Genomic DNA, 16,690 nt, shown 5'->3' with positions numbered 1-16,690 from the left:
GGCGATCCCTGTGAAAGGGTCGTTCGACCCCCAAAGGGGTCGCGACCCACAGGTTGAGAACCGCTGCTCTATGGACTTGAATCCTCAATCAGAAATCAGGTGAATCAGTTATGTTCATGTACATGACATGCTCAGAAAGTTAGACCAATTGTCTGCTCTGGTCAGACTATAATTTAAAGGCCATGAGGGTAGGCTTAGAGTAGAGGATATGTAGGAATCTAAACAGGAATATCTTTTTAAAATATATTTTTTATTGATTTCAGAGAGGAATGATAAAATAGTTAGAAACATCAATAATGAGAAAGAATCATTGATTGGCTGCCTCCTGCACGCCCCTACTGGTGCACGCCCCCTACTGGGGATTGAGCTGCATCCTGGGCATGTGCCCTTGGCCGAAATCAAACCTGGGACCCTTGAGTCCACAGGCCTATGCTCTATCCAGGGAGAGAAACCAGCTAGGGCTAAACAGGAATAATTCTTGATGTTGAGGGTGTTTTGGCATCAAAAAGAGGTAGAGCTCTAGCTATTTTGGCAGAGGTAGGTACTCTCATTATTTTCAAACTTATCCTCTCTCTCTCTCTCTCTCTCTCTCTCTCTCTCTCTGTCTCCTCCCCTATTTCCACATTCTCTCTAAAGATCAATGGAAAAAATATCCTCCAGTGAGGATTTAAGAAAAAAAGTATTAGTGAATAGTTAGGTAGACAATTTTACTACAGAAACATACCGTTAAGTGTTCCAAGGTCTTTGAACAGGAGCAGGCGTTAGTGTGTGTCACCAAGGTGTCAGGAAGCCTGTCATTAAAAGGGCTGAGTAAGCCCAGCTGATGTAGCTCAGTTGGTTGAGCATCGTCCCATGAACCTGGAGGTCACGGTTTGGTTCCTGGTCAGGGCACGTGCCTGGGTTTCGGGCTTGATTCTCAGGAGGGGACCTTCGGGAGGCAGCTGATCCATGATAGAAACATCATCGATCTTTCTATTTCTCTCTTCCTTCCTCTCTCTGAAATCAATAAAAACGTATTTTTAAAAAAGGATGAGTAAGAAAAGGCAGGTCCTAAATTAATAAACATCTTATTTAATAATTTAACACATTGAAACTGAAAAATGGTTTAACACATCAGCTCCTAGAGCAATATAGACTTCTCACGTGCTAAGTAAAGCATTTGGCACAAGGGTGCCACTGAATTAACTAAATGGAGTCGGAGCCTAAATGATTCACCGAGTCCTGATTCTGGTTGTGCCGTGGGTGTTGTTTCCATCTCTCCTGGGCTGGACAGGATTCTGGTTTCCCAAGTACATTTAGCCAATGTAGCATCATTTGTTATTATTCAGTTCATTTATTTCGTGTTTTGTGTTGTTTTCTTTTTTCCTTCTTCTCCTGGGTTATCTGCGAATAACAATGTAGCCGCTCGGCACAAAAAGAACAAAAGGAAGCAGACAGACAAGTCACCAGCGGCCCGCCCGGCTTTGTTGAAGCGCCTTCGGTGCTGGTCATCCTCGGACATCCCACCCCCTTCTAAATAGGCTCTCCCTTTCCCAGACACTTGAGATTCCTTTCCCTTTACCAGTTCCTCACCAAATACCCCCCCCCCCCATTTATGAAGGAAAAAAAAAAAAGGAAAACCACCAATGACCCGTACCGAAAGGCCAGAGGACCCATAGTGGCCCCTCCTCCTGACCCCAAAGCAGCTCCTGAGCCTTCAAACTACCAACGTGCCTCTGAGGACAACGGCCTCCTCTCCTGTCTGCCTGCGGTGCCTGGAGCGGCTGTAGAACGAGGAAAGGGGTTCCCGTGCTGCTTCCATTTATCCTGTTAGTGACAACGCTGCGCCAGCCCTAAGGGTCACACACCCATATGTGGAACTCCTGTCTGACCCTCCAGCCACTGGTATCTTTTGAACAAATGCACTTTGGCCTGGGGATGCTCACAATGCAATGATGAACCGACTTCCCAGAGGCAGCCACTATGTGAGCGTGCCCCTTAGGACACGTGTTAGCTACTTCACCTCCATTTAAGCGTGCGTGTGCGTGTGCGGGGGAGCAGATACACGCACGCACTCTCTCAGGGCTGGGCCCTCGTGGGTCGGACACTCGACTCCCTCTCCCAGAAGCCTGGTGGTCCCAGGAGAAGCCCAGACCAGCCAAACTTGAGGTCCTGGGTGGATCCTGGTGTCAGGCTCACTGTTAACCCAGAGTGTTGCCAAGTCAGGCCTGGGCCCCACATCCTTCAGGCCAGGGTGGTCTTCCAGGCAGGTGGCCTCAGGCTTTGCCTCTCTCCAGCTGGCTCCTGGGCCACCCTGCTCACTTTTCTGTAAACACTGGGTCTGCCCGGCCTGGGCGATGGGCAAGAAAAGCCCTGCCCGCCCCCTCCTAGCAAGTGTCCACAGTGTGCAGAGGGGAGCGTGTGCGAGAGGCAGGTGCAGCCTGATTTGGAAAGTGGCTGCAGCGCCTCAGTGTCCGCCATCGAGCATGAGACTCTCATTTATTATTTTTGAGTGACTACCTGGGGTAGAAACCAAATTTAATATATTACATACATGTGTTCACCCTCGTGAAATATATGTGCTTTGAGGTGTCCCCCAAATATATATACTACAGGGTGTCCCCCCAAATGTAAATACACTTTAACAGCTGATAACTCAATTTTCACTCCATTTCAGGGTTAACGGATTTGACGTAATGGGTGAAGCCAGACTAAGCTTTGAACAAAGGAGATATACCCTCTGGACTTCCTTCTGGGGACACACAAAGGATGAAGTGTCTGGTACAGAACGGGCCACAGTCCAGGCATCGAGGCCGCTGTGGACAGAGGATGCGCACAAACAGAACGCAGTGATTCTTGGTGTTTGCGATTCCATTGCTTCCTCAGCAGCAGCGCCAGAACTAAGGCGAGCGATGGAGGCGCAAACACCAAGAATCGTTCCTTCGGTTGGGTGTTTGTACGTATCTCTTTCCATAGCTGCCCTGGATTCCTCAACCGTTGTCTGTTGTCTACCGTCGACTTTTCTCTTTTATGTATCCCCATAAAAAGCCTAGTGGAGAAATTTTCTTTATTCAAAGCTTAGTCTGTCTTCACCCATTTCTTCAAATCAGTTAAACTTGAAAAGGTGAAGATTCAGTGAATTGTCAGCTGTTAAAAGTGTGTGCACATTTTTTTGGAACTATACAATCTGTTCCATTGGGAGTCATTCTCTTCCACCAGAGTCTCACCTGTGTGTACATTTTGTGGGGGACACCCTATATGTTCAAAAGGCAGCCATTCTTTTCCTTCGGGAGTTGATTTATTATTTCTTTTCACTGTGTGCACATTTTTTGGACCACCCTATATTTACATTCCGTAGGGAGTCATTCATGTTTGTCGGGAGTCTGACCGCTGTGTACCTTCCTTGGGGGACACTCCATGTTTACATTCCATAGGAAGTCATTCATATTTATCGGGAGTCTGACCGCTGTGTACCTTTTTTGGGGGACACTCCATGTTTACATTCCATAGGAAGTCATTCATATTTATCGGGAGTCTGACCGCTGTGTACCTTTTTTGGGGGACACTCCATGTTTACATTCCATAGGAAGTCATTCATATTTATCGGGAGTCTGACCGCTGTGTACCTTTTTTGGGGGACACTCCATGTTTACATTCCATAGGAAGTCATTCATATTTATCGGGAGTCTGACCGCTGTGTACCTTTTTTGGGGGACACTCCATGTTTACATTCCATAGGAAGTCATTCATATTTATCGGGAGTCTGACCGCTGTGTACCTTTTTTGGGGGACACTCCATGTTTACATTCCATAGGAAGTCATTCATATTTATCGGGAGTCTGACCGCTGTGTACCTTTTTTGGGGGACACTCCATGTTTACATTCCATAGGAAGTCATTCATATTTATCGGGAGTCTGACCGCTGTGTACCTTTTTTGGGGGACACTCCATGTTTACATTCCATAGGAAGTCATTCATATTTATCGGGAGTCTGACCGCTGTGTACCTTTTTTGGGGGACACTCCATGTTTACATTCCATAGGAAGTCATTCATATTTATCGGGAGTCTGACCGCTGTGTACCTTTTTTGGGGGACACTCCATGTTTACATTCCATAGGAAGTCATTCATATTTATCGGGAGTCTGACCGCTGTGTACCTTTTTTGGGGGACACTCCATGTTTACATTCCATAGGAAGTCATTCATATTTATCGGGAGTCTGACCGCTGTGTACCTTTTTTGGGGGACACTCCATGTTTACATTCCATAGGAAGTCATTCATATTTATCGGGAGTCTGACCGCTGTGTACCTTTTTTGGGGGACACTCCATGTTTACATTCCATAGGAAGTCATTCATATTTATCGGGAGTCTGACCGCTGTGTACCTTTTTTGGGGGACACTCCATGTTTACATTCCATAGGAAGTCATTCATATTTATCGGGAGTCTGACCGCTGTGTACCTTTTTTGGGGGACACTCCATGTTTACATTCCATAGGAAGTCATTCATATTTATCGGGAGTCTGACCGCTGTGTACCTTTTTTGGGGGACACTCCATGTTTACATTCCATAGGAAGTCATTCATATTTATCGGGAGTCTGACCGCTGTGTACCTTTTTTGGGGGACACTCCATGTTTACATTCCATAGGAAGTCATTCATATTTATCGGGAGTCTGACCGCTGTGTACCTTTTTTGGGGGACACTCCATGTTTACATTCCATAGGAAGTCATTCATATTTATCGGGAGTCTGACCGCTGTGTACCTTTTTTGGGGGACACTCCATGTTTACATTCCATAGGAAGTCATTCATATTTATCGGGAGTCTGACCGCTGTGTACCTTTTTTGGGGGACACTCCATGTTTACATTCCATAGGAAGTCATTCATATTTATCGGGAGTCTGACCGCTGTGTACCTTTCTTGGGGGACACTATGTTTGTGTTCTATAGGGAGTCAGTTGTTTGCGTCGGGAGTCTCACCTGCTGCTGTGTGTTTGGCCGGGTTCCTGACACATTTTGTTTCCTCTTGCTACTAAAGGTGCTCATCTTGGGATGTACTAAACCTGGTGATTGGGGTTTTATAAAGATTTTCTCCGTTTGAGCTAAAGTACTGAGAAATGTTAACATGGTCAATTGTCAAAGGGCTTTGGGTTGTATATTAAATAGCCATTGATTCTGGAACACAAGGACGGGTTTGTAATAAAATGAGATGTTGTAGAATTGAGTTCTAGTTTTTCTCACCATTTCGTCACTGGCAGCGTTTTTGGGGTGTATGGTGTCCGGGCTCCCTGCTCAGCCCCTGGAATCCACCAGCTCCCTTTGCCACGAGGTCAGAGCATGGGAAAGCGAGGTTTCCTGTTTACCATGCAAGTGTTTATTTTACGCTATTAGTTGAATCCCATTTTGATATGGGATTTGTATCACAACAGGAGCTCAGCTTAAAGTGATCCATTGGATTTTTCCAAGGCCACTCAACCAGGAAGTGTCAGGAGGAGGAGGGAGGGAAGGAGGCAAGTAGCCATCCCCTCCTGACCTGATCTAATGGTGTTCTGTCCAGCTGCCGCCTGCGTGCCCCCTTCCTTCCTCACCAAACCTCTCCTGGAAGGTGCCTTCTCTCGCCTCCTTTCCCCTTCTTTCCCCGAGGTCCTGCAGCGGTGGGAGCCGCCCACTCAGCGAGCTGCCCTCCCCAATGCTTGGAGCCAAACTGAGCAGCGGCACCTGCAGGCCGCCTCCCCTGCGCCTTTGGCTTTTGCAGGATCTGACACTGGCCGGTCACCCCTCAGAGCTCTCAGCCTCTGTCCCCTGATGCTCGCCCGTCTGGGACAGCTCTTCAGGGCTCACACTTGCCAGTCGCTCTGTCACTCACTCATTCCTTCCACAAACACTGAACGCTCCTGTGTGCTCACTCCCGGGTTCCACCGTGGAGGCAGCTCCCTCCAGGCCCCCTCTGCAGGGCTGACCCACCTGCTCCCCAGCACTGACCACTGCTGAGCTTCAGGCCTGAGGTCGGCTGCCTTAGACCTTCTGCCCGGGCTGCAGGCTTCCTCCACTCTCCCTGGCTCCTCTGGGCTCCCTACTTACCCAAGGACACCAGCTGTCAATCACAGAAGCCAAAAGCCTGTGGTGCAGGCTGGACGCCTCCTCTCTCCACTTCCCACAGGTGATAGCTCCCCTGAACCTGGGAATGGGTCTGGAATCTGCCCGCCCATCTTAGCTGACTGTTCTCATCCCAGGTCCCCCCGACACCCCTGTCCCTGGGTCTTGGCAGGGGCTTGCCAACTGGTCTGCCTGCCTCCCACAACTTCTCGGCCCCATGGCACCTCTCGGCATTCACCCTGGGTGACCTTCCTTTTTGAACCTCCCCTCCCTCAGCCTCCACACTAGCTACAGCATTTCTTTGCGGTCTAGCTTCTCCATGGGTCACTTCAGGGTGCACCCAACCCTCTATCACCCCCCACCCCTCCAGCCCGAGACAAGCTTGTACACACCCACAGCTTTCATTGCAATCTTCCCGAAGGCTCCAAACACCTCTAGCCCCAGCCTCTCCTGGGAACCTCCAGATCTGCTTCCAGCTTGGATGTCCCAAGACACCTCCAACTCAAAATGCTCAGCACACGGTTCACCATCCTCCCCACCAAAGCCTCTGTGCGCCTCCTCTCATCACCTCTGTCCCCTTCCCCCAGACCATGTTGGGCATCCCCCTCTCTCTTCCCCGTGTCCTATCCATCACTCCCTCAGCTGCTTCCAACTCTGATGTCTCGCTCACATACCCAGCCAACCCAGGTGGTGGGCCCCCCTGGGCAGTACCACGGGGTCCCGTTGCTGAGGGGGCACCCAAACCATGCCCCGTGGAGCTCCAGGGCCCCACCTCTACCCTGGCCTGGGAGCTGTGTGATCTGGGGGATGGGAAACATCCAAGTGACAGCTCAGGGCCGAGGTCTGCCTGCAGAGAGGGTGGGGTCACCTGTGGCACCAGAGGGGCTCTCCCTGGGAGAACAGCAAAGTGAGAAAATTAGAAAACGTCGCACAAACCTTGAGAAGGAAGCATCCAGCCAAATGTTTATTAACCAACCAGAGGGAGAGGAGGGAATATGTTTATCTGTATGCACGCACACACATACACATGTATATACACATGTATGCACACAGCCCATCGATTCCCTTAGAAAGCTCTCATTGATTTTCCAAACAGGTGTATTGATAGCCCACCTATGCTTGCCCTCGACTGACAGATGAGTGTGGTTCCAACGTGAATGCTGGATGCTGTTTTCTTTTATGTTGGCAAGTAAAGCGAGCTGAAGGTGTCTGTGAGAACCTCACTCAATCAGGTAGTCCTTTTCTGAATGGCAGCCCAAGTCCCTCAAATTCTTATAATGTATTTTTATTGTAATGCCTACAGACATTTTTTTAAAAACCAGAGATACAATGTACATATCACAATATTCACCCAAGACATACTTTTAAGTTTAATCTTGACTTTTAACATTTTCTCCATCACTCTTATGTCTAGACACTGAAGAAAACAAATCAAGCCCTGATCCGGTAACATTTGCCAGTTTCCTCGGTGTAAATATTTTCACTACAGCTGATTTCAAGCTGCCAACCTGGAGTCCCTACCCACCAAGATGGGACCAGATGTGCGGTGCCACCTGTTCTATAATATCACCTCCACGCAGTACAATAGGTATGAATAACCCAAGAGCATAGGTAACAGGAAAACAATTACAAGGGGCAAGTTTGGAGTATTTATTAAGTTTATTTTTAAATATGTTTTTACTTATTTTAGAAAGAGGAATGGGGAAAGAGATCAACGTGAGAGAGAAATTGATTGGTTGCCTCCAGAACACACCTCTACCAGGGACCAAACGCACAACCTGGGCTTGTGCCCTGACTGGGAATGGAACCGGTGACCTTTTGGTACACAGGACAATGCCCAATCCACTGAGCGACACCGGCCGGGGTATTACCTTTGTTTTGAATACAAATTATTTAATCACAGGTTCACATAAGTTAACTTAAAGCCATGGCTGAGTTTAACAAATGGCTTGTGAAGTCCCTGGAAACACTGATCAATGGGCTCTCACAAGCCAGCACAGGCTGCCTCCAGCACAGCAAGGGCACTGCCTGGTAGGGTGGGCTGAAAGGAAGGGGCCTGTGTGGGTTAGAGTGAGCCCATCCCTGCGCCTGCACTGGACCCACGGGAGGGGCTGCACGGGACCACGGTCAGAAGGATGGAAGTAGAGACCGGGCACTCAGAAACAAACTGATCAAGGTCCGGAGAGGTCATGTGATGGGCTTGGGGTCATGCAAGTCAGTCTCAGGGCCAGGACCTGCTGTGCAATAGAGTAGCCACCAGGCCACCGGCAACAACTCCACCCCCATTAGCAATGGCAGCTGCTGACATCATCTTGGCAGCTATGGAGGAGGCAGCGATGCCTGCGCTGGTGAAGCCCATGGCACCCAGCACCAGGGGCGCAGCACCCATGGCCAACACTGCAGGGAAGAAGTGTTTGAGGTTGGCCCCATGGGACAGGCTCCTTCAGGTCTCCCTGTCATCTTCCTGGGGCATGACCTTGGGGTCTGCTTTGCTCTTGTGAGAGTCACAGGGCAGGGACAGGGACCCAACACAAAGGAAGGCTGTAGGTGTGAACACAAGCTAGTGGACTGGATGAATCAAAGTCATACCTATTTTTTTTTGGTCAGATTGGCAAAAAATATATTTTTTGGTGTGCCTCAGAATTTTAGTAACTCATTGATGTGTGCATGAGATGAAAATGTTGAAAATCGCTGTTCTAGAGTCATGATGGAGCCAGACCCTGAGTCCTGGGCGGGGAGGGGAGGGGTCGATAATGCCTGAGGCTAGAGGACTTGATAGCTGAGGGTCAGTGGCACAAACAGAGACCCCAGAGCCAGGTCGTCCTACTACGCTGGCTCTGGCTGAGATCTTCGAAGATACTTGGTCCATGTCCCCATCTGAAGAGCAGCAAACTGAGGCTCAGAGGGGAGACCTGACCTCCTCAAGCTCACAAGTGAGTGACAGTACTGACCTGGCGTCCAGTGGCGGAGGTATTGGTGCTCATTCCTACAGAGTTCCCGCTAGCTCGCCCCACCCTGTCCACGAACCGCAGCACGGGCACCAGGGGAAGGTCACAGCATCTCCTCTTTATTTCCCATCCTTATCTGAACCATTCTCGGAGGAAGAGGGTTCCTCTTTTTTAGACCCCAGCCAGGCCCCAATAGATGACCCAGTCAAGCCCAGGAGGATGTTGGATGACAGGGAGAGTCCAGCTGCCCCTGGGGAAAAAGAGAGGGTGAAACCACAGGGGCACAGGGTGCCCTAGCAGCCAGGGAGGGGGGTCAGAGATCCTAGGGAACCTCGGGTGGCCATAGGCCCCAGCATCCCACTCCTGCTCCCTCTTCTACTTCCTAAAACCTTAGGATGTCTGCTCTGGGGAGCGGCTGCCCAAAGAGGAGGCATGAACTCTGGTGGTGAGTCCACCAGTGACAGACAGGGCAGACCTTGTGAGAAATGGCAGGCACCGCACCTTCTAGACGAGGCTGGAGTCTAGAAGGGGGGGGGGGGGGGGAGGGGAGGACCTGCCCAGGTTTTGTAGGGTTGGCTGGGAATGCATATCTGCTGGGTTGTACCCCTGGACCCACCCACCCCAAACCAAAAGAGGGGACAGCAGAGGGGAGACATAGGACCAGGGACTGAGGACCAGGTAACTGGAGGGAGAGGACAGGCCCTCCCTCAGGCTTAGGCCTAGGCTGAATCCCATCCTGGCCCCGATCCTCCCCTTCATCCCTCACTCTTGCTCAGGACACCTACCCGCTGACTGTAGAGTGGCCACCAGGCCACCGGCAGCAACTCCGCCCCCATTGGCAATGGCAGCTGCTGACATCATCTTGGCAGCTATGGAGGAGGCAGCGATGCCTGCGCTGGTGAAGCCCATGGCACCCAGCACCAGGGGCGCAGCACCCATGGCCAACACTGCAGGGAAGAAGTGTTTGAGGTTGGCCCCATGGGACAGGCTCCTTCAGGTCTCCCTGTCATCTTCCTGGGGCATGACCTTGGGGTCTGATTTGCTCTTGTGAGAGTCACAGGGCAGGGACAGACACCCAACACAAGGGAAGGCTGTAGGTGTGACACAGCTAGTGGACTGGATCCCAGGACTCTTCAGGCTTCTGTTTCGCTGACACCTGGGAGGCTCACAGCCCTCCTGGGCCCGAGTTGCCCTTGTGGAAACTAAATTAAGTCAAAATAAGCAGTGGCCTTCAAGCTTCCCCTTTGGCAGGAAAAAGTGTCCCCCCCGCCTCCCCCAGCACAGGGTCAGCAGAAGATGACATCAGAGCTGCTCTTCTGAAGAGGTGATGGGGTGGGGGCTCCTGCCCTCTGCCCCTCAGGGCCCTGCAGCAGTGTGGGGGGTGCCCCCCCCCCCCCCATCTTATATCTCCAGAGCAGTGCAGTCACAGAGCATTCAACAATGAACATGTTCTGTATCTGCTCCATCCAGTACTGTAGCCACATGGCTATTGAGTATTGAGGTGTGGCAAGTGTGACAAACATTATTTTCTTTAATTCTGGCCACTGTATTGGAGGACGCTGCTCTACAGCATAGCTAACCCCTGGGCTCACTGGAGGAGCTACCAGGGTGCCCAAAGCAGCTCCTGGGAGCCAGACCCAGCTCCGCTCCCACATTCCCGACAGCCCTGCCTTCTGGGAGGAAGCCTGGGCTCAGACAGATGGAGTGGCTCGCCCAGGACCACAGGTTTACACCCGGGAGAAGCTGAGCTTGGACTTGGGTGTGTTCATGGCTTCCCTTTGGTTCCTGCATTCTAAGGTTCACCTCTGGTACTCCACCTCTGTCCCCTGCCCACTCACCCTTGCCCACCCACACCATGGGGCTCCAGGGCATCCTGGGCTGGGTCACGGGAGGTTGCTCCCAGAGGCCCAGGGCCAGATAGGGGCTTGATCTCCTTCCCAGACAGACTCACCTCCTCCAGCCACGGCTGCACCAACCTTGACTGGAAACAAAAAGAATGCATGTGAGTGCAGCACGCTGGCCTCCCCCTGCCCTTCCCGCTGCCGCCCACAGTGGCAAGGGGGCCCTGGAGCCGGGATCAGAGGAGAGAGCAGCTCCTGCCTGTGCTCCCACAGAGGTCGGAGTTACTGAGCATGCGGAGGGGGGAGGATGCCCAGAGCTCTGAGGCGCTCCAGACCAGGAAGGGCAACACCTTGAAAAGACTTCACCCGCTTTTGGGAGGGACACAATATAACCCCATCGCTGTCCCTCATTCATCCCATGTCTTCCGTGCCCTCCTCACCCATGTAGATTCCACACATACCCATCACACGTGCCCCTTGCAGACCCTTAACTCTCTCCCCTCCTCTTCCTCTCTTGGGCTGCACTCCACCAAGTTTCCTGTTCTCTTTACTTGCCCCACTCTGAGAACACCCAGAATTTACAACTTCTCCCCAATCTTCAAACCTGCAGATTGCCTGGTTCCCTACTTCCTATTTAACTCAGAAAACGAAGGCAACCAGAAGAGAGCTTCCGTAGACTCCCTTCCTTCACCAAGTCTACCCCTCATTCCTCTTGCCCTCCTGCTTCTGTGCTGAGCAGCACAGGCTCCTGGCCACCTGGGCCCAGGGCCCTGCTCTCTCCAATTCTAGGACGTGCTCCTACAGTGTTTTCCCGTGCTCCTGCACTATCAACGTCTCCCTCTGTCCAGGACCATTCCCAAGAGCATCCAACCAGGCTCTACCACCTGCCACCTGAGAAACAAAGGCATCCTCTCCCTCTGTACCACATCTTCTAGTTGCCACCTCACTTTGATGCACTCCCTATAGCAAAGCTGCTTGAAATCATGTTCTACATTGAGAGGGAGGCAGTTGCACAGTGGTAGGCACCTGGACATAAGGCCATGTGAAGATGGAGACAAACTGGGGTGATGCATCCAGGATTTCTGGCAGCCACCAGAAGGGAGAAGAGGCATGGGACAGGTCCTCCCCTCAAGCCTTCAGAAGAAGCATGACCCTGTGGACACCCTGATTTGGGACTTCCAGCCTCCAGAACTGTGGGAGAGTACATTTCTGTTGTTTTAAGCCACTTGGTGTGTTTATGATGGGCTAGGACAGTGATGGCGAACCTATGACACGTGTGTCAGAGGTGACACGCGAACTCATTGTTTTGGTTGATTTTTCTTTGTTAAATGGCATTTAAATAGATAAAATAAATATGAAAAATAGAAGTGTTTGTTTTACTATGGTTGCAAATATCAAAAAATGTCTATATGTGACACGGCACCAGAGTTAAGTTAGGGTTTTTCAAAATGCTGACACGCCGAGCTCAAAAGGTTCGCCATCACTGGGCTAGGAGCATTTCCTCACCTGGCCTTCAGGAACCATCCTTTTTCACTTCTCTTCCTACCACACTTGCCTCCCCTCCCCTCCCCTCTCCTTCCCTCCCCTCTCCTCTCCCTGATCTCTGACGGTGGCATGTCCAGGGCTCAGTCCTGAGACCTCTCTCTGCTTTGGCTCCAGTCCTTGGGTGCCTCACCCAGCCCATGCCTTTCAGGATCACCTGCATTCTGATGACATACAAATTGATATGTCCAGCCCAGACCTACTCCCAGAGCCCTCATGGTTGGACTCCTTATAGAAGAGGCTCCAGAGAGCCCCTTCATTCCTTCCTCCATGTGAAGTTACAGCAAAATCTGGTTGTCTAGGAAGTGGGCTCTCCCCAAACACTCATCTGCCGGTGCCTTGATCTTGGGCGTCCCACCCTCCAGAACTGTGAGAACTAAGTTTGTGTTGTTTATGAGCCAGCAGTCGGGGGCATTTTGTTATAGCAGCCCTAAGTGACTATGACAGCACACAACCAACAGAGTGGAAAGGCAATCTACAGAATGGGAGGAAATATTCCCAAATCATATATCTGATAAGGAGTTCATATTCAGAATATATAATGAATTCCTATGAAAACAAAATACACAAATAACCCAATCAAAAAAATGGGCAAAGAGTCCAGCTGGGTGGCTCAGCTGGTTGAGTGTCCTCCTGTACACCATCCTGCAGATTCGATTCCAGGTCAGGGCATGCACCTAGATTTTGGGTTCGACCCCCAGTTGGGGCATGTATGGGAGGCCTATAGGGAGCGGCTATAGGGTTAAGCCTCGGATTGACCTGTGGCAGAGCCACAAACAAGTCCCAGCTTAGAGGGCAGAGCTCTCCTAGCATATTTAAGCTTGACCTTATAGCGCTCCCTAGATCCTTCCAAGGTAGCTAATGGGCTGGGGGAGATGCAGCAAGTGCTGCCAAAACAAGTGAAACTCACAAGAACATTGTAACTATGTTGACCACTACCTTGTTTATCTCTGACTATAAAATAAAGCCTCAGCTTGCCGGCTGGATCTTTTCTGTGTCCTCATCCAGGCATGGGAGATCCGCCAGGCCCCAGCTATATTCTCTTTGTCTGTCTTCTTTAATCCTTCACCGCCCCTCCTCAGGTTCACCCTTGGCCGTGCTGGCACGGCACAGAGGCCGCCAATCGATGTTTCCCTCACCTATGGAAAACAGTATGGAGGCCCCTCAAACAACTAAAATAGAGTTCCATATGATCCAGCAGTCCCACTTCTGGGTATTTGCCTAAGGACCTGAAAACAGGGTCTAGAAGAGATACCTGCACCCCATGTTCATAGCAGCGTTATTTACAATATCCATGAGGTGAAAGCAATCCAAATATCCAAAGGTTGATGAATGGATAAACAAAATGTGGTATCTACATACCATGGAATATTGTTCAGTCTTAGAAAAGAAGGAATTAATTGCTAGTTTAGAAAAATAAAAATTTCAATGAAGCAAAAAAAAAAAAAAAGAAAGAAAGAAAAGAAGGAAATTCTGACACATGGATGAACCTTGGGACTTTATGCTAAGGGAAATAAGTGAATCACAAAAAGACGAATACTGTATGGTTCCCCTGTGGACGAATAAAAGGGGTTCTATGGGAAGTAACCTCACAGGGTGATCTGAACATTCATTCCTAACTGGGCAGGTCATGGTGGACAGTCGCACCCCAGGCCTATAACTTCTTTAGTGAAAGGTTTTATGCCAGTCCTGTCCAGTGTTGTGGTACATCTAGGTTAACACACCTTTGAAATACCAGAATACCCCCGGAAGGGGTTTTAATCCTTAAGAGAGCACATAATCCTGTTAACTTTCCTGTAACCCAATCCCTGTCCGGCTTTCTTCAATCTTCCTTATGTCCCCTCCTTAATTTCAAATGCACAAAGAACCTGAAAAACTGTTACACTCAGGGAGGAGCACAGAGGAGAAATGAAACTTACCCAGGCCCTGGTGTGGTGGGACCAATAGGTCCACTGGCAGTGGACTTTAACCAGCAAAGAGCCAGGCCTGAGCATGTACCAGGCTGATTAGAAGCTGGGCAGCAGACCTTTGTGATGAGCCAATGACAAAATCCTACCCTTTCACTTAGAAACAAACTGACCAAGGTTTACAGAGGGCATGTATATGGCCTGGGGTCAAGCAACAAGTCAGTCACAGAGCCAGGACCTGCAGTGCAGTCCCCCTGACTCCAGAGCATCGCTGGCTTCATTGCCCACGTACACTGTGTCCCTTCTCTGGCAATCTGGGTGTAGTAGAGCTTCCCACCAGGGATGTGGGCCTCAATGCTGACAGCTGAGGTGGGGTGATGCCTCAGTGCCCAGGGACCAGTTACCTGCAGTGCTGGAGAAATTCCTTTCTTTTTTTTTGGGCTGGTCTGTGGAATCAGGTCCCGGTGGTGGCCCCCCAGGAGTAGAACCAGCAGAGGATGGCTGGGAGGGTTCTTCCTCTTCCTCCTCTGGAAAAGAAGCAGAAAAAGAGCAAACTGAGGGCGGCAGATGTGGGACCAAAGGCTGCTGCCCCAGGCCCCTGAGGAAGGCATGAGGCCCAGACACCCCACACAGCACCCTCCGCCATTTCCCAACAACTCCGATGTGGGGAGGGGTTCTCTGTGGCAGCTGTGCTGACAGGTGAGGGGAATGCTTGGAGATGAGCCCAAGGAGGAGCCAGAGGGAAGCATCCATCTTATATAAAAACCACTGTGTGAAATTTTAACCCTGCATTTTGGCTTCTGTAAATGCTTGCTGGCTTAAATAATAGGGAAAATAAGACTACTCCCATTTCAGAGAGGCCATCAAACCTTCCCCAGACGAAGTCATCAGTGCTGGCCCCAGGCCAAGCCTTTGGCTGAGGTCTCAAAACCCCAGCACGTAGGGGCTCTTTAAGAACTTGCAAAGGGGACCGGAAAACCCCATATTTGGGAGACAAAGAGGGTAAAATGGTATAAATACAGGAAACTTCCTGTGTGACTTCGTCTAGAAAATGAGAGACATTTTCCTCTGGGCCTGCGCGTAATAATAATAATAATAATAAATGTAACTCCATGTCTCTAAGCGTTGCTTGGTTCTTCTCCTGTTTTCTGTAACAAGAGGGAGACCTGGCCACCAACTGAGAGCTGGCAGGTCTCTCACTTCACAGAGGGGCAGGCTGGGGCCCAGGAGGGAAGAGACTTGCTCACACCCCCTCTGCTCTGGGCCATGCACCCCAAGCCCTGGGTCACCTCACCCTCCAGAGCCTCCCCAGGGCACTCACCATCCCACTGAGACTCCTGCAGGAGGGCGTCAGCCACAAACGCTTCTCCGTTCTCTATGGCTTTATCTGACATCTTGGTTGCAGTGTGGGAACACAAGGTGCACAGCCTACTGTCGCACAGAAACAGAGTGTGAGACCCCAAGTGCTGTGCCTGACTTGTAATGGACTGGGGTGTGGATGTGGGCACCTCTCTATTGCCCTGAGCCCTGCCCTCTGTTCTATAGCAGTCTATGGGCCACTTCCAGCACATCCCTCAAATCTGCACAGACCCCAGCTTTTTAAGTTAATGACTTTGCCTGGCTCCCTGATCGCCAGGGTTCTATTCATCGTTGTCCACTAACCACTGCCCCCTACCCAGTCTAATTCTTAGGGCTTGAGAGTAACCTGGATTGGAACAAGACCGGTTGCTCCCAAAGTCTCAGGGTAAATGTGGGCTCAAACCCCTTTCCAGCACAGTCACCTCTGAGCACAGCCACAGCAGCCCTGGATGGCAGCAAAGAGCCTGTTGCTCCCTCCTCTTCCCCACTCCCCAGACCCTGCCTACCTTGGGAAGTAATTGCCTGAGAAGGCAGAGCAGAGGTGGAAGTCCTGTGTGTACTGAGGCTTTTGAGGACTCTCACAGACTAAATATAGTCACCTTCCTGGGTGACTTAAAACCTCGCGAGACAAATGAACCAGATGACTCATTCTTATCTTAGAGCCAGGTAGACCTGACCTTTGCCTTGCTAATGAGAAGATGTGGGGAGTGTGGGCTGGTCCTCAGGATAATCTAATTCCAACACATCACAATGTCCCAGGCCTGATACTCAGCTTCTCTAATCACCTGGTGGTGGCTGCCTGGTTTGCAGGGCAACAGGGGAAAGTTTGTCTTAAATCAGGAGCAATGTCCACATAAACCAAAGCAAATCTGGAACACTCCCTGGAAGGGAGGGAGGCAATATAATCAATTTGCTAATCTTTCACTGAAGCAATGTCCACATAAACCAAAGCAAATCTGGAACCCTCCCTGGGAGGGAGGGAGCCGATATAATCAATTTGCTAATCTTTCACTGGT

At 50.5% G+C, this 16,690-nt stretch overlaps 2 protein-coding genes across 3 annotated transcripts in view; one reads left to right on the top strand and one right to left on the bottom strand.

The window, feature by feature from the left end:
• LOC102261028 (protein Daple) overlaps positions 1-5,205 on the top strand; it is a 37,271-nt gene extending 32,066 nt beyond the window's left edge. Inside the window, exon 14 of the mRNA XM_014549101.1 lies at positions 1,402-5,205. Within this exon, the coding sequence (XP_014404587.1) occupies positions 1,402-1,520 (119 nt within the window). The 3' untranslated portion in view covers positions 1,521-5,205. The remainder of the gene's footprint in view (positions 1-1,401) is intronic.
• Positions 5,206-9,123: 3,918 nt separating this feature from the next.
• On the bottom strand, positions 9,124-16,291 carry IFI27L1 (interferon, alpha-inducible protein 27-like 1). Of its 2 annotated transcripts, none has more exons than XM_014549083.1 (6): positions 16,181-16,291; positions 15,637-15,743; positions 14,720-14,842; positions 10,977-11,006; positions 9,811-9,972; positions 9,124-9,275 (listed from the first exon to the last, which is right to left on the bottom strand). In XM_014549083.1, the coding sequence occupies exons 2-6, from the start codon at positions 15,707-15,709 to the stop codon at positions 9,145-9,147; spliced, it is 519 nt and encodes a 172-aa protein (XP_014404569.1). In that variant the 5' UTR covers positions 15,710-15,743; positions 16,181-16,291; the 3' UTR covers positions 9,124-9,144. The 2 variants fall into 2 exon arrangements, with proteins under 2 accessions (XP_014404569.1, XP_005877909.2); XM_005877847.2 differs by having other exon boundaries at positions 15,637-15,746; positions 16,181-16,288.
• Between the last annotated feature and the right edge of the window lie 399 nt (positions 16,292-16,690).

This window comes from Myotis brandtii, unplaced genomic scaffold (genome assembly GCF_000412655.1).
Source record: "Myotis brandtii unplaced genomic scaffold, ASM41265v1 scaffold535, whole genome shotgun sequence".
Taxonomy (NCBI): Eukaryota; Metazoa; Chordata; class Mammalia; order Chiroptera; family Vespertilionidae; genus Myotis; species Myotis brandtii.
This window is presented reverse-complemented; position numbering and strand designations above follow the sequence as displayed.